Genomic DNA, 25,975 nt, shown 5'->3' with positions numbered 1-25,975 from the left:
TCTTTGGAGAGAAGTTTTTACATGGTATAGTACCTCACCAATGTTGCCAGCACTAGAAGAAAAGATTTTTTTCTTTAGATGGTCTCGCCACGATTCGAACCCAGGCTTTCAGCGTTAAAGGCGGACATGCTAACCTCTGCGCTACGGTGGCCTCCCATAAATAACCTGACTGTCATTAATAACCTGATAACCTAGGGGTCTCAATGCTAACCCAGCGATGACAATCTGTCAGTTCACGAGGAAGAAGAAGGTGGGCCAACTTAACGCACCACGTTTCCTCACTTGAACGAATTCGATATCTGACAAGGTCACATAGTAAGGAGTGATCGTGGACAGGAAACTGAACTGGAAGTGTCACATTTAGGAGCGTACTGGGATGGCTCACCGATGTTGGGCCCTATATAGACGGGTCGTAGGCTTCAAATGGGGCCTGGATCCGACGATAGGCCGTTGGCTCTACAGGACTGGACTAGAGCAATACTTACTTAAGCCCCAGTAGTTTGGTGTACTACTACTTTTAAATTTCCAACGAACATTCCATTAAGGAACAGGGGATAATTCTCTCATTTCAATGAGTGCAGTCCGATTAGTATAAAACTGTCCCGTCAGAATGAAACTTCTTAGGCCGAAGCCAGGTCCGGGCGGTCTCGTACGAATGTCGCGTCAAGAATAAATTCGTAAGTCACCCGACCATTGTCAATGTTCGTCCATCTAATTTTTCACCTATCATCAAGACGCTCCTAGAGTCATCTTCTTCTCCTTCATCCGACCCAAATAGACCAGGAAACCCAGTCACTCCCTGATATTGCACGAGCGCTACGTTTCCAATGCTAGCTCCGTCAGATTGATTCGTGGGTGGACGATTCCGAGACGAGAAGCCCTTGAGCAACATTCACGCTCCATTCGCACACAATGCCCATGGCCAGCCCACCTCGAGTTTCAAGGGCACTTCCGAAATCTCCTTCAACCAGGATAAGCAGGTCAGGCTAACTCCAACCACGCATAGTCTTCTATTACAGAACTAATTACAACAGTGAGAAAGTTCCTGACAACCTATTTAGCCTAATCTCGTGGGTACACACGCCATTGAAGATAAGTGATCTTCCTTGCTCCTAATCAACAGTCGCTTTTACGTTCTCAAATTGCGAAGGCAGTCGTTTCGACGTGAGACAAGATCCTCAGCATTAAAACTGCTGGCTCTTTGAAATCGCTTCCTCAGATGCCTGATATACGAATCGCATACCTGAGATGACATTTGAGGTCGAGCGCAAGACACTGCTGCCAGAGGCACAATTTTGGATTGACGGAACTCTGTTATTGCCATCTTGAAGATGCTACATGCATGCTACACAGATGGATCAAAGCTAGATGATAGACTGGGTCTTGAAATCTGTTTTCGACTAATAACACAATTTTGCAGGTGGAAATCCGGGCTATAACAGAATGTGTGAGGTGGTGTGGTGTTAACGCGAGGACGTCGAGTGTGAGCAACTTTAGGGACAGTAAAGTGGCAATCTAAGCAATAACAACCAAGACGGTAAAAAACGAATTGTCTTGGAGTGTAAGAGAGCCACTAAAGCCTTCTCTGAGGATGGCACGATCCACATTGTTTGAGTTCCGGGCCATAATGTTGTTAGGGGGGATGAAAGAGCTGACGATTTGACAGTGAAGGCCGGAGAACTGCCGTCAATAATCTTGGTTAGTCTTGGATTGAAGGAACTCTGATTTTGCTTTTTGATAGCTAATACAACCCGGATGGATCAAAGCAAGAGACAGTACAGCTGCTGATCATAACTTGGACCTGCAGGCAGTCTTAGCCTAGAAAGAAGAAGAAAGGTGGTACGATCTTAACGCCGTGCTCAAATAGTTTGACATTGCTGACCGTGTCGAATGCCTTCGATAGGTCCAGTGCCACGAGGACCGTCCTATCACATAGACCTGGCTTATTGAAGCTACAGCAAATGTGTGCAGTGAGGGCATGCAGAGCAATGTGCTATGCAGTCTTCGAAATCCATACTGATGCTCGGCGAGTGAAAATTCTCCAATGAGGCTCGGGAGAAGTAGTCCCTCAAGCGCCTTGGCTACTGGTGAGAGAAGGGAGATCGGTCTGTACGGCACCCCCTTACTCGGGTCCTTTCCAGACTTCATTAGCAGGATCACTGTGCCTTGTTCCAGACATCGTATATTTAAAGAGTGTTCAACGACAAATTGAAGGCAGTTATAAGGTAATCGCAGGTAGATCCAGATTCTTCAGAATCAGTGTAGAGATTCAGTCGGGGATGAATTGGCGCATTGGATGACTTGGCGTCTTGGATGACTTGGCGCCATGGATGATATTCGTAACTTCATCCAAGGTAAATTGTGATGGCTGTCCATCGGTTCAAAGACCAAGGATACGAATAATGGCTCTCCTCCTAGCCCTGTCACTCTTGGGATGCACAATAAATTGATGGTTGAACAACCTGGCGCATTTCTTCGGGTCAGTCACAGCTACTTCGCCAAAAGTGACTGAGGTCCTGTCACCCCATCTACTGGGGTTCGATAGTGACTTAACAATAGGCCACGACTTGCCCAAACCGGTACTTAGGTTACATTGCTCCAAGTGTTATGTTCGTTGTCTACCCCGTTATTTTCAAATTCAGCTCGCTGATTCTGATGTTAATGGGGTCCATGCAACCAATTCGATCACGCTCTTTTGCGAGTACCACTGCCTGCGCTGGAAAATTGGGCCGTACTTGTGGTATTCGACCTTCTGGCATATATCGAGCGGCTGCTGCGTTTATGATGTCTCGGAACTTCCTATCAGGTAACTAGCACATTTGGGGGGTTGTCAGTTCACTAAAGCGGAGATTGGCATACTCTCTGAAGCTGACCCAATCGACCTTCTTCTGATTGATAAACTCCCGAACAAAGAAGGAGAGAGCTGAACCGATTGATAAGTATACAGATCGGCTTAGAATCACTTCCTGATTCGATTTGGCTATGTCCGTCTGTCTGTCCATGTGTTCTTGTAATCAAGGTGCAGGTCGCATTTATTGTCTGATTGTCACGATATTTTGCATATGTCACTTCTTTGGCCCAAGGACGAATGCTATGATTTTGGTAAAAATCGGTTCAGATTTAGATATAGTTGCCATATATATATATATATCTTTCATCCGATATGGAATTTTAAGGCTGTTACAGCCACAATTTTGGTCCGACCTTTACAAAATTTAGTACGAGGTGTTCTATTTGACATCTACATATATGTGCAAAATTTCGTCAAAATCGGTCCAGATTTAGATATAGCTCCTACATATATCTTTCATCCGATATGGCCTTTTAGGGCTGTAACAGCCAGAATTTTGATACCACCTTTACAAAATTAAGCACAAGGTGTTTTATTTGACGCCTTCATATGTGTGGAAAATTTCGTCAAAATCGGTCCAGATTTAGATACAGCTCCCATATATATCTTTCATCCGATATGGCCTTTTAAGGCTGTAGAAGCCAAAATTTTGGTGCGACCTTTACAAAATTAAGCACAAGGTGTTATATTTGGTGCCTTCATATGTGTGCAAAATTTTATGAAAATCGGTCGAAATTTAGACATAGCTCCCATATATATCTTTCATCCGATATGGGCTTTTAAGGCTGTAGAAGCCACAATTTTGGTCCGAAATTTTGTCAAAATAGGTCCAGATTTAGATATAGCTCATGCAAAGTTTTGTAAAGATCGGACCAAAACTGTGGCTTCTACTGCCTTTAAGGCCATATCGGATGAATGGTGTATATATATATATATACCATTCATCCGATATGGCCTTAAAGGCAGTAGAAGCCACAGTTTTTACAAAACTTTGCATGAGATGTTTTATTTAACATCCTAATACGTCTGCAAAATTCCATTACAATCGGATCAGATTTAAATATAGCTCTCATATATATCTTTCATCCGATATGGATGAAAGCCACAGGCTGTAGAAACCACTGTTTTTGTCCGATCAAATTTACAAAATTTAGCATGAGACATTTTATTTAACGTCCCAATACGTGTGCAAAATTTAATCAAAGTCGGTCTAGATTTATATATAGCTCCGACATATATCTTTCATCCGATATGGCCCTTTAAGGCTGTTGTAGCCACACTTTAGGTTTTCCGATAAAGGGCCTAATTCCCATAATTTTCATTTTTCCATTATTTCGCTTAAATTTGCAACAGTGGGTTATTTTGAGCCTTCCGACATCTGACCTTAATATGGATTAGATAGGTCTATATTTAGATATAGCTGCCATATAGACCGATCTCCCGATGAAGGTTCTGAAGCCCATAAAAGCTTTATTTTTTAACCGATTTCGTTGAAATTTCAAACATTGAGTAGCTTAAGGCCACTCAACATAGGGCATAAATATGGTTCAGATCGGACTATATTTAGATATAGCTGCCATATTGACCGATTCTCCGATAAAGGGTCTGAAGCCCATAAAAGCTTTATTTATTACCCCATTTCGATGAAATTTCCAACAGTGAGTTACTTTAAGCCTCTCGACATCTGACCCAAATATGGTTCAGATCGGACTATATTTAGATATAGCTGCCATATAGACCGATCTCCCGTTAAAGGGTCTGAAGCCCATAAAAGGTCTATTTTTTAACCGATTTCACTGAAATTCGGAATAGTGCGGAGTTTTAAGCCTCTCAACATCAGAACCAAATATGGTATAGATCGGACTATATTTAGATATAGCTGCCATATAGACCGATCTGCCGATAAAGGGACTGAAGCCCATAAAAGCTTTGTTCTTTAACCGATTTCGCTGAAATTTAAAGCAGTGAGTGGTTTTAGGCCTACCAACATCTGATCCAAATATGGTTCGGATCGGACTATATTTAGATATAGCTGCCATATAGACCGATCTCGCGATAAAGGGTCTGAAGCCTATAAAAGCATTATTTTTTAACCGATTTCGCTGAAATTTGGAATAGTGCGGAGTTTTAAGCCTCTCAACATCCGACCCAAGTATGGTACAGATCGAACTATATTTAGATATAGCTGCCATATAGACCGATCTCCCGATAAAGGGTCTGAAGCCCACAAAAGCTTTATTTATTACCTGATTTCGCTGAAATTTAAAACATTGGGTTATTTTAAGCCTTCCGACATCTGACCTAAATATGGTTCAGATCGGACTATATTTAGATATAGCTGCCATATAGACCGATCTGCCAATAAAGGGTTTGAGCCCATAAAAGCTTTATTGTTTAACCGATTTCGCTGAAATTTGGAATAGTGCGGAGTTTTAAGCCTCTCAACATCCGACCCAAATTTGGTTCAGATCGGACTATATTTAGATATAGCTGCCATATTGACCGATCTGCCGATAAAGGGTCTGAAGCACATAAAATTTCTATTTATTACCCGATTTCGTTGAAATTTGAAATAGTGGGTACCAAATTTCACCATATTGTGGCGAAAGGGGTTTTACATATACACCCGAGGTGGTGGGTATCCAAAGTTCGGCCCGGCCGAACTTAATGCCTTTTGACTTGTTTTGTTTCAATTTCACCCATACCTGGTTCATGTCTCGGCTAGAACATATTTAATTTCACATCATTGCAAGCCTTTAGTACATATATATGCACAAGTCTTCAGTGCATCTTCTGAAAGTTGTTTCGAAGGCTTAGAACGCTGTTTGTCTCCATGACCATTTGGGTTCAAATCCCGCGCGGGCTTCGGCGAATTTTTTCCAATGAGTAATATAGCAATAGGCAAAACACATAGCAAAACTTTCAAGCGAAAGGCTTCAAAAGTTAAGGAGTCTTACAAAACACTTTATTATGATTAGAATCATTTGGGGATGAGTCAAAGAAAAATATCATTAAGGGACATCGTTTTTTGTTTTCCTGGTTCATGTCTCGGCTAAAACAATTTAACTTCACATCATCCCAAGCCTTTAGTATATATGCACAAGTCTTCAGTGCAGCTTTTGAAAGTTGTTTCGAAGGCTTGGCTGTTTGTCTCCATGACCATTTGGGTTCAAATCCCGCGTGTGCTTCGGCGAATTTTTTCCCATAAGTTATATCAGTAGGCAAACCACATAGCAAAACTTTCAAGCGAAAAGCTTCAAAAGTTAAGGAGTCTTACAAAACACTTTATAATGATTAGAATTCTTTGGGGACGAGTTAAAGAAAAAGGTCATAAAGGGACAGCGTTTTTTGTTTTCCTGGTTCATGTCTTGGCTAAAACAACTTAACTTCACATTAGTTGCAAGCCTTTAGTATATATGTACATGCCTTCAGTGCATCTTTTGAAAGCTGTTTCGAAGCTCTTGAACGCTGTTTATCTCCATGACCATTTGGGTTCAAATCCCACCCGGGCTTTGGCGAATTTTTTCCAATGAGTAATATAGCAATAGGCAAAACACATAGCAAAACTTTCAAACGAAAGGCTTCAAAAGTTAAGGAGTCTTACAAAACATATTATTATGATTAGAACCATTTGGGGATGAGTCAAAGAAAAATATCATTAAGGGACAGCGTTTTTGTTTTGCTGGTTCATGTCTCGGCTAAACCAACTTTAACTTCACATCATTGCAAGCCTTTACTATATATTTACAAGTCTTCAGTGCATCTTTCGAAAGTTGTTTTGAAGGCTTTGAACGCTGTTGATCTCCATGATCATATGGGTTCAAATCCCACCCGGGCTTAGGCGAATTTTTTCCCATGAGTTATATCAGTAGGCAAAACACATAGCAAAACTTTCAGCCGAAAGGCTTCAAAAGTTAAGGAATCCTACAAAACACTTTATTATGATTAGAATCCTTTGAGGATGAGTTGAAGAAAAAGGTCATAAAGGGATAGCGTTTTTTGTTTTCCTGGTTCATGTCTCGGCTTAAACAAATTAACTTCACATCATTGCAAGCCTTTAGTATATATGCACAAGTCTTCAGTTCATCTTCTGAAAGTTGTTTCGAAGGCTTAGAAAGCTGTTTGTCTCCATGACCATTTGGGTTCAAATCCCGCGTGGGCTTTGGCGAATTTTTTCCCATGAGTTATATCAGTAGGCAAACCACATAGCAAAACTTTCAAGCGAAAAGCTTCATATTTTCAAAAGTTAAGGAGTCCTACTTTGGGGATGAGTTAAAGAAAAATATCATAAGAGGACTGTGTTTTTTGTTTTCTTAAAATGTTATTGAATTTATTTATAAATTGTTTAATTAATATTTGTATATGTATATTCATCGTTTGTATCGCGTACATAATAACACAACACAAAATAAGTAAGTCTAGCAAACAAAAAAAAAATCAATTGGGGTCGAAAAGAGAACTACAAATTAGACATAAGGTAAATAATATATAAAGGGTACTAGTACAAATTAAAAGATAATATAATAATATATATATATTTTTTTTATTAAATATATAAAATTAATTTTAATATAATACATTTTGTACAAAAATTAAACATTGACATAAATTAAGAAATTAAAAAAAAAGACAGACCATAGATGAAACCAAAATTATACACAGAAAATAATAGGAAGAAGAAGAAAGAAAGCTAAGTGGGCTTAAAAGTTGGCCTCTCAACATTTAATTGTAACGAACAAGTCATTTAATTAGTCAACTGATGAAATTATTTATTGGTCGTTATTAAATATTTGAAATAGCTTATCTCCATCTGTTTAATATTTCATATTCTTAAAGAATATCAACGTCCTTAGATGGCTACTGGATAGCCCCCTTAGTAGATTTCTTTACATTTTCTCTATTGTTTTCTTTTTTCCAAGTCCGCCTTTGCACAGTTTTTGATTATTTTTTTAAATGTTAACTGTGTTTCTGAGTGTTTTGTAGTTTTGTTTTTTTAAGTTTGCTTGTATAGGAATTAAATTTCTATAGAAATGTAAGTAACATCAATTAAGCCATAATTAAGTAACAAATTTGCCCAGGGTTCGAACTCCCACTGCACTATCAACTAGACTAACTACACATTATGTACTACATGCTACGTATGTTGCTAACTACGTTCACTGCGCTGCACTTTGCATTTACGCTCTTTCTCTCTCTTTCGCTCTCTCTCTCTCTTAAGCATTCACTCTATGCTCTCTCTGTGTTATTGAGGCATTTCATTCATTCCTCTCAGTTTCATTTCCATTGATTTAATGCTTAGTAAAATAATCGTAACATATAGTTTTTTTGTTGTTGTTGTTGTTTTTTTTAAGTGTTTCGTGTCCAACACCACACTTCTTCCCGCCCCAGCATCATGCTCTCCCTCTGTGTTTCATTGCATTGCATGTCGACTTGTCTACTCCCGCTTTTTTGCTGGTTGGGCGCCAACTAATGGTTCTCTAACATCTGTTTCGGTGTGTGTGTGTGTGTGTGTGGCATTCTTAAAGTTGCACTTGGAATGATTGTGTTGGTGGTTTTGGAGGCGATATAAAGGGATTAGTACTATGTAGAGGTGTGGCTGTGGTGGGCAGCGTTGTTCCCAGTCCCACAGCTGTGGGCATATCTGGCGACAGTGGCTTGGTTACACCTGCCACCCATTCTGCATCGAAGGGATCATTGAGGCCCGGCACTGAGCTCATAGACTGAGTGCGCCCACCCGCCGCCAGCATGGGCCCCCGCTTGTGGGGTGCTGGCGAGGTGCTCTTCACCACCTGACCCAACCACTGGTCAGCTTTGGGCAGTGTGGCTTCCGCCAGGCTAGTCTTTTCCGCACTCGTTGGAAGCGTTGGTGTATTGCTCGGCGTCTGAGGTGGCGTATTCAAAACTGCTGGCGAACCGCTAGCAACGCGTGGCTGTATTTTTGCCGTGGGCGTTACAATACCAAAACTACTGGTACTGCTGGGTGAGGAGATTACTTTCTGATAGTGCTTCTCAGCAGCTATGATATTCTGATTAATGCTCAAGTTATTGTTAAAGTTGAGATCATCGGCAGCACCGCCCATGGTCGATGCTGCTAGCACCGCATCATTTTGTGACAGCAGGGTTAGACCCTGGCTGAGCTCTTGGCACAGCTGACTGACGGTTTCCGCAGTGGCTACGCCTCCATTTTCCAGCTCCAAAGCTCCGGGCCTAGCCGGTGAGACTTCTGGTATAGGTGACACACTGCGGTTGGGTGTGTTCAAGCCCAGGCTAAGACCTGAAGCAGCAGCCATAAAAGCTTTTTGACGCTCAGCGTTGGACGGAAGATCGTTGATACGCAATGACATCTGGCGCTTAAAGGGTGATTGTGTACCAATTGTGCTAAAAGCCCGGAATGAGCCCTGACGCTCCAACATTGAGGGTGTGGCATGAGGTCTCTCAATGGCAAAGGGATTAAAGGGTTTCGGCTGGGGCTGTATCAAAGCCGATGGAGTATCAATGCCACGTTCGTTGTTCACCATGCGCTCGGTCATAGTCTGTTGCCGAAATGAGCCCGTCCTTGTGAATGTATTATTCTTTGTGTCAAAGGTCATAGTGACGCCACACTCCTTATCGCGTTTCTGTTTGCGCTCCAGACACACGGCAAAGGCACAACCCACAGCATGGGAGAGACGTTCACCGGAATCCTTGACGGCCAAAAAGCCATGACACATCCAACGACGTGTTGTGCCATCGCGACAGATGTAGCTGAAGCCACGCTCATGATTGCGATCCGGAGCACAAAAACTGACCTTCTCAATGGTTTGATCGACAATAAGGCCCTTGGTTTCGTCATCAACAACGCGCAAGCCATCGCCACTGACATGTAGTAAACCGCGAACCGGACGACGACGAGAGTTCTGAAAAAAAGGAGAGAGAAAAAAGGCAGATTAGAGAGAGAGTTGGGGAGAACAGAGTTATGTGAAAGTAAAATAGAGTGGAGGCAAAAAATCTTAATGGGAAGGCAAAGAGAAATGAAATACTATACGTTTTTAAGCTGGTGCAGATCTTCAGCATTACCATATGCATCTTTTTATACCCTTCACCATGGGATGGGGGATATACTAATCTAGTCATTCCCTTTGATCTGAGACCCATCAAATTATACATATTCTTGGTCCTCTTGGCATTTTAAGTAGATTTAGCCATGCCCGTCCGACTGACTGTCGAAAGTTCTCTAACTTTTGAAAGAGTAAAGCTATACGCTTGAAATCTGGAACGATTTGAGCCAAATTGAAAAAAAATGTTGGAGGGCCTTACAAAACTTACTGGATATAGCTGCCTTATAGACCGATCCTCTGATTTAGGGTCTTAGGCCCATAAAATCCACAATTATTATCCGATTTTGCTGAAATTTGGGACAGTGAGTTGTGTTAGGCCCTTGGACATCCTTTGTCAATTTGGCCCAGATCGGTTCAGATTTAGATATAGCTGTCATATATACCAATCCTCCGATTTAGGGTCTTAGGCACATAAAATCCACAATTATTATCCGATTTTGCTGAAATTTGTGGGACAATGAGTTGTGTTAGGCCCTTGGACATCCTTTGTCAATTTGGCCCAGATCGGTTCAGATTTAGATATAGCTATCATATATACCAATCCTTCGATTTAGAGTCTTAGGCCCATAAAAGTCACATTTATTTTCCGGTTTTGCTGAAATTTGGGACAGTGAGTTGTCTTAGGCCCTAAGACATCTTTTTTTAATTTGGCTCAGATCGGTCCAGATTTGGATATAGCTGTCATGTAGACCGATCCTCCGATTTAGGGTCTTAGGCTCATAAAAGCCACATTTACTATCCGATTTTGCTGAAATTTGGGACAGTGAGTTGCCTTAGGCCCTTAGACATCTTTCTTCAATTTATCTGATTTAGCTGAAATTTGGGACCGTGAGTTGCCTTAGGCCCTTAGACATCCTTCGTCAATTTGGCCCAGAACGGTTCAGATTTAGATATAGCTGTCATATATAACAATCCTCCGATTTAGGGCCTTAGGCCCATAAAAGCCACGTTTATTATACGATTTTGCTGAAATTTGGGACAGTGAGTTGTGATAGGCCCTTCGACATTTTTAGTCAATTTGGCTCAGATCGGTCCAGATTTGGATATAGCTGTCATGTGGACCGATCCTCCGATTTAGAGTCTTAGGCTCATAATAGCCACATTTACTATCCGATTTTGCTGAAATTTGGGACAAATAGTTGCCTTAGGCCTTAGACATCCTTCTTCAATTTGGCCCTGATCGGTTAAAATTTTGATATAGCTGCCATATAGAACGATCTCTCCGTTTTAGGTTTTGGGGCCATAAAAGGCGCATTTTTTGTCCGATTTCGCCGAATTTTGGGACAGTGTGTTGTGTTAGGCTCTTCGATGTTCTTCTTCAATTTGGCCCAGATCGGTTCAGATTTGAATATAGCTTCCATATAGACCGATCTGTCGATTTTTTGTCCGATTTCGCCGAATTTTGGGACAGTAACTTGGGTTAGGCTTTTCTACATCCGTGACGTATATGGTTCAGATCGGTTTAATAGTAGATAAAGCTACTTAAAAGACCAATATTTTATTATACACAATTAAACAATGACTTGTACTTATTAGTTTTGGTCAAAATCGGAATATATTTCGATATAACTGCTATGATACATAAGGTATGCACCGGATTTTGATGGAAGGTGGTTTACATATATACCCGAGGTGGTGGGTATCCAAAGTTCGACCCGGCCAAACTTAACGCCTTTTTACTTGTTGTTTGTTTTATTAGTTTCGATGGTTCGTTTTTCTTTATTTATTTGGGAAAAAGTAAATTAAATATCTCTATTTCCGCCATTTGCCTACGTATTAAAGCGTCTACTGAAATGTCTGTTAAACTGTCTGTCTGTTTCTCCGTTCATTTGTTTGCTGTTCACATGTTTCCCACTCTCGCAATTTTGGGCCAATTCAAAGAGAAAGTCATTGATTTTTAATTCAAAGAGAAAGTCATTGATTTTTAAGACACAGTATCCAAATACCTGTCCCACTAAATCTGTATCACTCAAAAAAGTAAAACCCCGTTTACACTGCTCTTTAAATCCGGATTTAATGGCTCGATCACCTGTTTTCCCTTTATAAAATCAGCTGTCGAGAGCCTTAAATCTAGATTTAATGAGCAGTGTAAACGCGGTTTAACTTTGACTCACTCAAGCATCTGTTTTTCCATTATGAGATCAGCTGATTTTGACATACAAGCGAACGAAAGACGCCAATTTTCATTGACATAAAATAGGTGATCCGAAAGTTAGTCTTTCTTCAAACTATTTCAAATTTTCTCTCCCTTTGCCAATGCTAATGAGACACGTTTTGCTTTTCAAAGTTTCATTTCTCAATCACTCTTCAACGCATGGCTGGGTCAGTTTTTTTTTTGTTCTTCATTGAACTCAAGGTCAAAGAGAGCTTAATAAAAGTTTAATTAAAACTGCTTGATATGGTTGTACTATTATTATGATATTAATTAAGAATCTCTCTGTTATGTTGGTTGGTTTATTTGTTCGCAATTGCAGAAACTCGGTTTAAAAAAAAATGATTAGCACACAGAAAAAAAGGTCAATCAACTGGCGGCAACGTGGCAACCAAGTGTGGTTTCATTTATAATGGATAAACTGGATCAATCTCTTTGTTAGAAACAGATGGAGAAGACAAAGAAAATGATGAAACATAACAAAGAGATGACAAGATGATCGAAGTAAAATGACATGAGCAAGTAAAAATGTCAAAAGTTCAGGCGGATCGAATTTTACATAGCCTTGTGGACCGTGTTCTGCAAGGCGAGTTCATTCTATATGAACTCGTTTAGACCACATTTGCTACGAATCTCTTAAGTCAAAACAGAACAAAAATACCTCGAGCTTGAATTTAAGAACAGCAAAATTTAATACAACAGTCTACGATAAAAGTAGCCACATTTTATTTTTTGTATTCAAGGCATAGGTTGCATATAACTATTAACTCGACATCGCTTAGTGTTAACATCTTACGAGCTATAAGCTGTCATGTTGTAATCAAGGCATAGGTTGCATATATTGTCCTATTGTCATAAAATTTTGAACATGTCACATTTTTGATCCAGAGCAGGGCTGCGGTGTCGGAGTCGAACAATTTTGCCTGGAGTCGAGAAAATTGTCTCGACTTCGACTCCAGGCAAAATTGTTCGACTCCGACACCGCAGCCCTGCTCTGGATCAAAAATGTGACATGTTTATAGCATTAAATAGTCAGATCGGTCAATATGGGGGCTATATCAAGATATAGTCCGATATAGCCCATCTTCCATATGGGTATATGGACAAAAAAGGTAGCTGTGCAAAGTTTCAGCTCAATATCTTTATTTTTAAAGACTGTAGCGTGATTTCAACAGACAGACAGATGGACTAACGGGCGGACAGGGCTAGATCATCTTAGATTTTTCAGACGATACGATATATACTTCATAGGGTGGGAAATTGGAATGACTAATCAAGAAGTCAAGTCGGGAGATCGGTTTATGTAGGAGCTATATCAGGTTATAGTTCGATTAAATCCGAACTTGGTATATTTGTTGAAAGTCATAACAAAACACCGCATGCAAAATTTCAGACAAATCGGACAAAAATTGTGGCTTCCAAGGGCTCAATAGGTCAAATCGGGAGATCGGTTTATATGGGAGCGATATCAGGTTATAGGCCGATTGGGACCGTACTTGACACAGTTGTTGAAAGTCATAACTAAACACTACATGCAAAATTTTAGCCTAATCGGACAAAAATTGCGGCTTCCAGGGGTTCAAGAAGTCTAATCGGAAGATCGGTTTACATGGGAGGTATTATAGACCGATTTTTACCGACTTGGGCCAATGGTTGAAAGTCATAACACAACACTATGTGCAAATTTTTAGCCAGATCGGACATAAATTTTGGTTTACAAGGGCTTAAGAAGTCAAATCGGGAGATCGGTTTCCAGGGCTTGAAATAGTAAAATCGGGAGATCGGTTTATATAGGCGCTACATCAGGTTTTAGATTTATTGGGCCCGTACTTGGACCAGTTATTGAAAGTCATAACAGAACACGATGTGCAAAATTTTAGCCAAATTCAACCAAAATTGTGGCTTCCAAGGGCTCAAGAAGTTAAATCGCGAGATCGGTTTCCAGGGCCTGAAAAGGTCAAATCGGGAGATGGGTTTGCATGGGAGCTATATCAGGTTATAGACCGATTTGGACCGTACTTGGACCAATTGGTGAAAGTCGTAACGGAACATCACATGCAAAATTTCAGCCTAATCGGACAAAAATTGCGGCTTCCAGGGGCTCAAGAAGTCAAATCGAGAGATCGGTTTACATGGGAGGTATATCAGGTTATAGACCGAACGCTTTAAATGGGAGCTATAATCAAATCTGAACCGATATGGCCCATTTGCAATCCCCAACGATCTACATCAATAATAAATATCTGTGCAAAATTTTAAGGGACTAGCTTTACGGGTTCGACCGCTATTGTGATTTTTACAGATGGACGCTTAGAATATATCGTATCGACGATTTAGAATATATCGTCTTGGTCAATATTGCGAGGTGTGACAAACGGAATGACTAATTAGTATACCCCCATCCTATGGTGGTGGGTATAAAAATTACATGTCATCTGTAGGCTTTCCACCACCATATTAGGTGAGTGCTGAAATTTATCGTTCAATATAAATCTGCATACTTGATATATACAATGATGTAAAGGGAACATACTAAACTACATAGCGCGTTGACTCCAACGATTATCTAAGTTTCTATTATTATATTGGATTACCATTGATCCATTGTGATGTTCTTATAGCCTTTTCAATAATCCTTAAATGTGGCTTTAACCACAGTGTTTGCTAATAAAAGTTGTCATTTGTCCAAAAGTGGGAAGGCCCCATAAGAATGTTGGACACAAATAGGAGAAAATGTAAACAAAAATGGTTTGTTGGTGTTATGTAAACAAACCATTTCTGTTTACATTTTCTCCTATTTGTGTCCAACATGCTAATGGGGCCTTTCCACTTTTTGACAAGTGTCAACTTTTATTGGCAAACCCTGTGAGGTTTGTATTCAGCGGTAATTTAAGTTTCTATTTAACGGTAATTTATTGTGACTTTCTTTTAGCCTTTTCAATAATCTTCAAGTGTTAGTTACCCATAAGGTTTGCTAATAGAAGATGCCACTTGCCGAAAACAGAAAGTGGAAAGGCCCCATTAGCTTGTTGGACACAAATAGGAGATAATGTAAACAGAAATGAGTATGTTGATGTTGATATCCTCATTGGCGAATATTGTCCACAAATTGGGTATCGGCTGTTCACATTCCACAATTTTATGAATTTGCTCTTTATACTATGGTGAAAAGGGGACATGTTAAACGTTACATTGGTTTCAACAATTCTTTTCATTGCCCTCTCATTCTGCTTCTGCTGTTATCTTTTCAATTCAATCTACCACTGCTCCACTCTATTTTCATAACCTTATTTTTCTTTCACTTACCCGTAAAACTTTGAGGGCTTCCTCGCAAACTTGCATACCGCGCGATTCAAAAACTTCCACGCATCCCAGATATTTAACACCAAACGAACAGGTGGCAGTGCGTACGGCTTCTTCATCGGCCTGCCATTGATGGGGCTTAGAGGATTCCGGTACACGATCCTTTCGCCGCCTAAACGAATCACGAAAGGATCGTCGCAAACGATCCATTTTCTTGGGGGATTTTTTACTAAAACGGAATGAAGCGGATTTCTATTGGACAAACAAAAAGAGAACAAGAGAAAATATTAATAAGAGCAATGGTTAAAATTCATGATAAATACGAAAGAGAAACAAGTGATTGATGTGAGAGCCTTGAGTTTATACAACTCTCTTTGTTGTTTTTGTTTTGTTAAACCTACCCCATTGGCGACATCACCAAATTTTCCTCTTTGAAAGTTGCCCCTCTCCAGAGGTTCATGCGTGTGTGACGATGTGTTACCCATCACGGACTGTTAATAATTGTGGCTCGTAGACGCAGCCGATATTTCTTTTACGATGACTAATGTTTTGTTTGGCACTCTCTCTCTCTCTCTGCCTTCCTCTCTGTTGTTGGTTTTCTACTGCTGTTAAGGGTTGTCTGTATGTAGTAGCCTTGTATTGCGTTTTACACACCGTTGCTTTTTATCCTTCGTTTACACTACTGATACGTGAGAGAATTTCCCACAACGACCGTTACAATTTAAATCGAATGTAAAGCGTCACCATTCAACCATGTAAACATATGGTGACCGCCAGCGCCAATGTGTATAGAATACAGCATACACAACTATATGCGGTGTATGGGTGAGTATTTACTCTCACTTCATGGGCAAAGAGAGTAAGAGTGCTTAGGTAACATGAGAGATAATTAGAGTGCAGGAGGGGGTTTTTTTCTCAAGTATTATTTAATATCACAATTAGCTATTGTTATTGTTATTGTCCCCGTTGTATTATGGTATTGGTTTTAAACATTCCGATCGATTGATGTATGGGTTGGTGTTTGTTTGTTTGATTGTGGCTCTCCACGCAGTTCAATTCCAATTCTGATTAAATTGATTTATTGATAAATTTGCATTGATTTGTTTGCAATTATCAATTTATGTACAAGTGTTTGATTGATTTTTATTGCTTTATTTGATTGTAATTCCATTAAAGACAGAGAAGCCGTAAGGGAAACCGTTTCAAAGATATTGTGTCTCATAGGCCGGCTGATCTTCGAAATTTGGGCTATTGATGAAATGCAGGGGCTTTATAAATTTTTTTGATTTTTCTTACAAATAAAAAAAATCAACTATTTGGTTGTCTAAAGGTAGAGAAAGAAAAGAAAATAAACATACAAAATAAATAATCATATTAAGCACTCAAATTTAAATAACCAACGAACGAAGGAATGTTTTTAAATTTAGAGTTTTGAAATCGAATTTCAGAAAAATCAAGTGTAAAAATTTAATTTTAATTTTTCCTTTTCCATAAATTTCAAAAATCTTGGTTATTCCACGCTGTAATCATGTTAATCAGCTTTTGGTCTGCCTTTTTTCACCTCCCTTCGAAAAACTTACAAATTAATCATTTAAGCCGAAAACTCTCGAATTTCTCGCTTACATATCAAATGCATTTAAATACTTAAAACTTTAAACTGGGTAATTTTTTTTTACCTTCATTTATTTTAACCCATTTAAAGCTGAAGCTGTTGTTGTTGCCTCCCCACAGCCATCATAGCAATGCCATGAGTCATTTGATCGCATTGAAAACCACGCTTTTGTGGGTGTGTTTGTTGTGAAAGATAACAAAAGCGTCTATAATTTCTCACCCATAGATTTCTGTGCATAATTACATTAAAAAACAGTGGAGATCAAATGTATGGGTAAAAAAAAAAAAAAATAAATAAAACCTAAAAAAAAAGAGAAAACAAAATTGGATACACGAAAAATCTTCATATTTGGCTTTCTAAGCACCTGAAAAGAAAATGTATGGTCCCAAAAAGAAACTTTCATAATGTTCAAAATTTAAGTAAAATCTTACAAATCTTGCGCTCTCCAGAGGCTCAAGAAGTATAATCAGGAGATTGGTTTATTGGGGAGCTTAACCAGGTATTAGATCGAGACCGATTCGGACCACACTTGGCACTTCTGTTGAATGTCATAGAAAACGTCGTAGTACAAAATTTCAGACAAATCGGTTTAGATTTGCGTGCTCCAATCGGGTAAGAATTGCGTCCTCTAGAGGCTCAAGAAGTATAATCGGGAAATCGGTTTATATGGGAGCTATATCTAACATGGACCGATATGGCCCATTTACAATCCCAACTGACCTACACTAATAGAAAGTATTTTTGCAAAATTTCAAGCGGCAACTTTACTCCTTTGAAAGTTGGCGTGCCTTCCACAAACAGACAGATGGAGGGACATGGTTAGATCGGCTTAGAATGTCATGGACATCCAGTACTTCATGAGGTCTTAAACCAATATTGCGATGTGTTTTAAACGGAATGACGATGTTAGTATACCCCCATTCTATGGTGGAAGGTATACAAATTCGGAAGACTCACTACACACACACTGGTACTCAGAGGAAGACTTGGGCAAGATAATTTAGGCTGTCCAAGTATAGAAGACATTGACAACAGAAATACAACTGCAATAGAAAGTATTTTTGCAAAATTTCAAGCGGCAACTTTCCTCCTTTGAAAGTTGGCGTGCCTTCCACAAACAGACAGATGGAGGGACATGGTTAGATCGGCTTAGAATGTCATGGACATCCAGTACTTCATGAGGTCTTAAACCAATATTGCGATGTGTTTTAAACGGAATGACGATGTTAGTATACCCCCATTCTATGGTGGAAGGTATACAAATTCGGAAGACTCACTACACACACACTGGTACTCAGAGGAAGACTTGGGCAAGATAATTTAGGCTGTCCAAGTATAGAAGACATTGACAACAGAAATACAACTGCAATAGTCTTTGAAAGATAGTTGTCCTGCTCAGCCCTAGAAAAACCCTGGATAACCGGACAGATTCGCAACATTGGGAAAGAGGTCTGCAGACTTTATGACAGAGCACGTCGTAAAAAAGCGCCAGTTTATTAAGATATGTATTATACACGGCTCAAGGAATACAATTAAATGATCAGAACGACAAGACGAACCTCCTGGAAGTTTCTCTGACAAGAGGTCGATAGCTGTAATGACGACGCTAAGATGAAAAAGTATGTATCAACAAGTAAAAGCGTGCTAAGTTCGGCCGGGCCAAATTTTATATACCCTCCACCATGGATCGCATTTGTCGAGTTCTTTTCCCGGTATCTCTTTTTGGCCAACATATGATAAAAGAAAAGATTTGTAAAATTTCAGCCAATTCTAATAAAAATTGCATTCTTTAGGGGCCCAAGAAGTAAAATAGGGAAATCAGTTTATGTGGGAGCTATATCAGGCTATAGACCGATTCAAATCATAATGTTGAAGGTCATGAGGGAAGACGTGGTACGAAATTTCAGGCAAATCGCTATATCAGGTTATGGACCAACTAAAATATTTGACACTGTTGTTGGAAGTCACAACAAACCACTTCTTGCAAAGTTTCAGCCAAATCGGATAAGAATTGCGCCCCATAGAGGCTCAAGAAGTCAAGATCCCAGACCCGTTGATATGACAACTATATCAGGTTATAAACCGATTTCCACCATACTTAGCACAGTTGTTGGAAGTGATACCAAAACGTGCAAAATTTCAGTCAAATCGGACGAGAATTGCGCCCTCTAGAGACTCAAGAAGTCAAGACCCAAGATCGGTTTACATGGCAGCTTTATCAATAATGGACCGATTTGAACCATACTTGGCACAGATGTTGGATATCATAACAAAACGCCACTTGCAAAATTTCAGGCAAATCGGACGAGAATTGCGCAATCTAGAGGCTCAAGAATTCAAGACCCAAGATCGGTTTATATAGCAGCTATATCAAAACATGGACCGATTTGACTCATTCACAATCCCAACCGACCTACACTAATAGAAAGTATTTTTGCAAAATTTCAAGCGGCTAGCTTTACTCCTTCGAAAGTAAGCGTGCTTTCGACAGACAGACGGAAGGACGGACGGTTGAAATATACCACTGATTTGCATTTTTCCCACACGCAGGTTAAGTTCTTGAACGGGCCAAATCGAATCAGCTTTGGATATAGCCGCCCCCCGATATCCGAACTGTATGTGGTCCATATCAATCTATATGATTTGTAATCTGCTCTCAAAAACCTTTCGTTTGAGTTCCATCTGGCCCCGTTCGGTTTACATGTCCATTTGGTGCACAATTTTTGGGGGTGGAGCGACCTGCCTGGGAATATACTCCCAATTTTTATATAAGTTTCGTATTCTACTCGAAAGTACCTTTCGTTTGAATCCCATATTGTGCCGATGGGCTACCATGTCCGTTTGGGGGTCGGGATGGAGTGCCCCCTGGTACCACACCACTCGTTACGTATCGTAATCTACTTCCTATTACCTTTTATTTAAACTCATATAGCCTCGATCAGCAAATATGTCATTTTCGGTCGGTTTTTGGGAGTGGGCCTGGCTCCAAGACACATGGAGCCGAATTGCTACATCAGGTTCGAACTCTTCTCTTAAATACCTTTCATTTGATACCCATATTGTTCCAATCGGTAAACATGCCCGTTTGGGTGGGTTTTAGGGTAGGGCATCCCCACCGTTACTTGACCCCAAAGTTTTTTATACCAATTTTGTGTTTTTGGGTTACCATAGGGTGGCATACAAAATTTTACTTAAATCAATTCATCCATCTCCCAGATCTGATTTTATTGAGAATTGTGGTTAGGGGGAGTGTCCGCCCCCCCCTCGAGGATATAACGCAATGAAGTACCCTATTTTCACCGGTGGGCTAGACTCTACCACCTGTGAAAGTTATGAAAATCGGTTCAGCCGTTTTTGAGTATATTCGGAACAAATAAACGAACAAAGCGCAACACTTTCACATTATATAAAATATAGCTGTTATATAGACCGATCTGGGGATTCAGGGGCTGTAATGTGGAACAGTGAATTACAGTAGGACACCCGATATTTGAACGGGGACCTGTTCAGTTTGGACCAAATTTGGATATAGCTGCCACATAAGCCGATCTGCGGATTCAGAGACTTAAGCCCATAAAAGCTGCATTCATTGCACCACATCTATGAAATTGGAACAGTGAGTTGGACAAGGCCACTCGATACCTGAACCGAACCAAATGTGGACCATTATTTGGATATATTGTAGCTGCCATATAGACCGGTCTGTCGACTTAGGGTCTTAAGTGCGTAAAATCCGATATCCGATTTAATTGAATTTCGAAACGGTGAGTTCCAGTAGGGCTCCCGATATCCGAAAAGAGTATGGTGGACATCGGATCATGTTTGTATATATCTGTCATATAGACCGATCTGCGGATTCAGGGTCTTAAGGCCATAAAAGCCGCATTTATTTTTTGATTCCGCTGAAATTTAAAACAGTGAGGTGCCTTAAGCCTACTCTCATCTGACCCGAATATGGTCCAGATCGGACCATATTTAGATATAGCTGCCATATAGACTGATCTGCCGACTCAGGGCCTTAAGCGTGTAAAAGGCACATTTGTTTGTTCATTTCGCTGGAATTTGACACAGGGAGTTGTGTTAAGACACCCAACATCCAAACCAACTATGGTCAAGATCGGAATTTATTTGGATATAGCTGACATATAGCCTGATCTGCCGATTTAGGGTCTTAAGCCCAAAAATGCGGCATTTATTACCTGATTTCGCTAAAATTTAAAACAGCGAATTGCTTTTAGGCCCCCATCATCCGAAACGAATATTTTTCAAATCGGAACTTATTAAGATTTTGCTGTCATATAGACCTATCTGCCGATTTGAGACCTTAAGCCCAAAAAAGCCAAATTTGTTAGCCGATTATGGTGAATTTTGAAACAGTTTGGAGCCTTTCGTCGTCCAACTCAAATATTGTTCAAATCGGACCCATTTTGAAATAGCTGTCAAGTAGACCGATCTTTCAATTTTGGATCTTAATCAGATAAAAAGCGGATAAAAAGCCCGGTTTCGATTTTTTGAACATCTTCCAGCTCGAGATCATATTTAATAAATTCTATTCAAAAAAAAAATTTTTTTTGAACGAGATCGAGATCATATTTAATAAATTCTATTCAAAAAATAGCAAAGCAAAGAACTTAGAAAAGTTGAGCAAGTGTGTGTTATTATTAAAAACACTTTGACTGGCTTGATGGATCATGATTTCTGATACGCCAGGTAATTTCATCAACACCTTCGTCAAATTGACTACTCCGTTCTCAATAGTCTTGGGGAAATGTAGGGCACCTTAATCAATAGAACAAAGTTGTTGATGGAGCAATATGGCGTATCAGAAATCATGATCCACCAAGCCAGTCAAAGTGTTTTGAATAATAACACACACTTGCTCAAACTTTTATAACAAACACCTTGACAAAGGTGTTCATGGAGCTACATGGCGTATCAGAAATCATGATCCACCGAGCGAGTTAGAGTGTTTTGAATAATAAAACACACTTCCTCAACGTTTAAAAGTTACAAGTTCTTTGTTATGCTGTTCTTTGAAGAGAAAGCATTGAATATGATCTCGAGCTGGAAGATGTTGGAAAAATCACGGAAAGTTTTAAAAATCAAAATCAAAGAGGGCAAACCGACAGACAAACTAAAAGAACCAGCCCCATAAAATTTTTTGATAATTTTCTACCCATTCGGTATTAATTGGATAAATCTGGTCCAAATTGAACTATTTACAATCCCAAACATCCCATATCAATTTATATTTTCTAAGATCGAAATTCGTTTGTCCCTTTCATTACTGAACTTTATGTCAATGAAAACCTCTTAACCCATTGGAAGACCCTTTTTCCTAAAACAAGCTATAATATTTTTACCGTGATTTTTCAAACATCTTTCAGCTCGAGATCATATTCAATGCTTTCTATTCAAAGAATAGCATAGCAAAGAACTTACAACCGGTGAGCAAGTGTGTGTTATTACTCAAAACACTTTAACTGGCTTGGTGGATCATGATTTCTGATACGCCATGTAATTTCATCAACACCTTTGTCAAATTGACAAATTGACTACACCGTTCTCAATAGTCTTTGGGTATGTAGGGCACTTTAATCGTCTTGACAAAGGTGTTGATGATGATACACGGTGTATCAGAAATCATGATCCACCAAGCCAGTTAAAGTGTTTTGAGTAATAACACACACTTGCTCACCGGTTATAGGTTCTTTGCTATGCTAGGTGTAGGGCACTTTAATCGTCTTGACAAAGGTGTTGATGATGATACACGGTGTATCAGAAATCATGATCCACCAAGCCAGTTAAAGTGTTTTGAATAATAACACACACTTGCTCACCGGTTATAAGTTCTTTGCTATGCTATTCTTTGAATAGAAAGCATTGAATATGATCTCGAGCTAGAAGATGTTTGAAAAATCACGGAAAGATTAAAAAGATCAAAATTAAAGAGGGCAAACAGACAAACCAAACGGACGAGAACTATAATATTTTTCTACCCATTCGCTATTAATTGGATAAATCTGGTTCAATTTGGACCAATCCCAATCCCAAACGTCCCATAGACGCTCTTTCTTTAACCCAATGACAGAGAAGACATTTCATTCAACTTATTTGGTTTTTTTCAATATTGAAATATCTAATTAACATAAATTCCTCGAAACTACCTACCACTGAGGAAGTGAAGCAAAACCTGCTCTCATTATACCGTATGTGGACATAAATGTTATGAGTCTATCAAATATTTTTATAATGCTAAAATAAGCTTTACAATCTCCGCGACACATAACGTGCTTCATTGCGGTTTCAAAAGCACTTCCCTGAAACCCAAGAACCTTTGATTTGTCATCAATCGACTGCCATTCAAAGAGGTTTATTTATACATTCTATTATTATAATGATTACAATGAAGTATGTGTATTGACATAGACAATTTTTTTCGATTTTATTTATTTACAAAACATTTGTTGTTATCTTTTTTCACATTGAAGCACAATTCAAGCAAAATATATCATCTAGGTGAAAATAACTTAGACATTTGATTAGAGCCTACTTATTTAGCGGTGTATTTTCTAATTGTTTGGCAAAATTAATGGAAGGGAATGAAATGCTTTTACTTGCCAATATGATGATTGATGGTGAAATCAATTCAAAGATTAAAATAAATGGATGGAAATATTGAGTTGCCCAAAAAGTAATTGCGGATTTTTCATATAGTCGGCGTTGACAAATTTGTTCACAGCTTTTGACTCTGTAATTGCATTCTTTCTTCTGTCAGTTATCAGCTGTTACTTTTAGCTTGCTTTAGAAAAAAAGTGTAAAAATGTATATTTGATTAAAGTTCATTCTAAGTTTTATTAAAAATGCATTTACTTTCTTTTAAAAAATCCGCAATTACTTTTTGGGCAAACCCAATAGTATGGTGAGGTAGTGGAACAATATGCAAAACATTTAATGAAGTATTTCCCAACCTTAGCAAATATGACTTTACAGCCTAACTGATTTATGGTTAAGCTTAATAAAAAAAACACACATATTGGCTCTAGGGACCTTACATATGATACATAACAAATGAAAAGCGAAATAGTATGAGAAATAAAAAATTTTGAGTTGATAATCATAGGGAGATCGGTTTATCTTGGAGCTATATCCGGTAATTGACTGATTCAGATCCTGTTCGGCACGTATGTTGAAGAACTTAGCAAAAGACGTTGTGAAAAATTTCAGCTAAATCGGATAAGAATCACGCCCTCTAGCGGTTAAAAAAAGTGGTCGGGAGAACGGAACCAAATATGTTGCAGATGGAACCATATTTCGATGTAGTTGCTAACAGACCGATCGGACAATTTTAGGTCTTGAGCCTTCAACAGTCACATTTATTCTCTGATTATGTTGAATTTTTAAACGGTAAGTTGGAATAGGCCTTCCAATATCGGAACCGAATATGGTTCACATCGGATCATATTTATATTCATCTTCCTTATAGACCGATAAGCCGATAGGGTCTTAAGCCAATAACTGTTGCATTTCTTACACAATTTCGTTGAAATGGCGAATAGTGAGTTGCATTGAGACTCCCGATATCAAATGGTTTTTATGGGAGCTGTATCAGGTATTGAACCATTCGGACCTTATTCAGCACGTATGTTGAAGGTCATAGAAAAAGTTGCTCTAAAAAATTTCAGCCAAGTTGGCTAAGAATTGCGCTCTTTAGAGGCTCAAGAAATAAAATCGGGAGATTGGTTTTTATGGGAGCTATAACAGATTTTGAACCGATTCGGAACTTACTTGGCACTTTTACAATCGTCAATATCTATCGGCGGTGTAGATATAAAACAATCAGAGGCTCTTGATGTTCTGGGCATGAAGATTCAATGTGATGTCCGTTGGTCAAAAAAAATTTATTCAAAGTGTCGAAAGAAGCATTCAAGTGCTTGGGCTTTCTTAAGCGATATAAGAAATATTTCCCTCCCGCTGATCTTCTTAATATCTACACTACCTACATGAGGCCGAAGATGGTATAAAACTCGCATATATGGGACGGAACTCCAAAATCATCCTTGGAGTTGCTTGAGCGTGTCCACAGGCGGGCGTTGGTGTTGATTGGAGATGGTAGAGTATCCAACTCTATTTTTTTCCTTGAACATCGTCGAAATGTGGGTTGTGTGGCGCTATTCTATCCATACTTCCACGGTGTGTGTTCTTCGGAAATCAGTCTTCTGAAAGCAGTCTTCCGAAAGCAGTCTTCTGAAAGCAGTCTTCTGAAAGTAGTCTTCTGATTCCTGATTTGAGATGGTTTGTCAGAAGTACAAGATTTTCTTGAAGCGCGCACTGTTTTCTAATCGATTGGCCAGCTGATCGGACCATGCACTACCGAGAGAATTCGTTTTTTCGCAAGGACAGTTCGTATGTGGAATCGACTTCCGGTGGATGTTTTTCCCACTACTTACGGCATTCAGAAATTCAAAGCAAGGGTCAATAAACACTACTCCCTATTTTCTCCCTCCTATCCTTAATTATCCTCTCCAACGCAATGCACTGCATATATAGGGGACATCCCCCGAGTGATGGTTAATTGAAAAAAAACTCTCTAGAGCCCCTAGAAGTAAAATCGCGAGATCGGTTTAAAAGGGAGCTATATCAGGTTTTGAACCGATTCAGATCATATTTGGCACGCATGTTAGAAGTCATAGCAAAAGTCACTGCTAAAAATTAAAGCCAAATGGGGCAAGATTGCGCTCTCTAGAGGCTGAAGAAGTAAAATCGTTAGACCGTTTTATGTGGGAGCTAATCAGGTTCCTTGATGGAATGTTCATGGGCAAAATTTGCATTTGCAATCAGGTTTTAAACCCATTCAGATCATACTTTTCACGCATGTTAAATGTCATAGAAAAAGTCACTGTGCAAAATTTGAGCCTAATTGGATAAGAATAACGCTCTCCAGAGGCTCAAAAAGTCAA

At 39.3% G+C, this 25,975-nt stretch overlaps 1 protein-coding gene across 3 annotated transcripts in view; it reads right to left on the bottom strand.

Moving 5' to 3' along the window:
- Positions 1 to 7,527: 7,527 nt before the first annotated feature.
- LOC106085071 (protein numb) overlaps positions 7,528 to 25,975 on the bottom strand; it is a 139,316-nt gene continuing 120,868 nt past the window's right edge. For 2 of the 3 annotated variants that reach the window (XM_013249102.2, XM_059364783.1), the window contains 2 exons: positions 15,407 to 15,655; positions 7,528 to 9,747 (listed from right to left, as the gene is read on the bottom strand). In XM_013249102.2, the coding sequence (XP_013104556.2) occupies positions 8,371 to 9,747; positions 15,407 to 15,613 (1,584 nt within the window). In that variant the 5' untranslated portion in view covers positions 15,614 to 15,655 and the 3' untranslated portion in view covers positions 7,528 to 8,370. Of the gene's footprint in view, positions 9,748 to 15,406; positions 15,656 to 15,804; positions 16,728 to 25,975 lie in introns of all 3 variants that reach the window. The other variant, XM_013249101.2, reaches the window with a different exon arrangement.

This window comes from Stomoxys calcitrans, chromosome 3, assembly GCF_963082655.1.
Source record: "Stomoxys calcitrans chromosome 3, idStoCalc2.1, whole genome shotgun sequence".
NCBI classification, from domain to species: domain Eukaryota; kingdom Metazoa; phylum Arthropoda; class Insecta; order Diptera; family Muscidae; genus Stomoxys; species Stomoxys calcitrans.
This window is presented reverse-complemented; position numbering and strand designations above follow the sequence as displayed.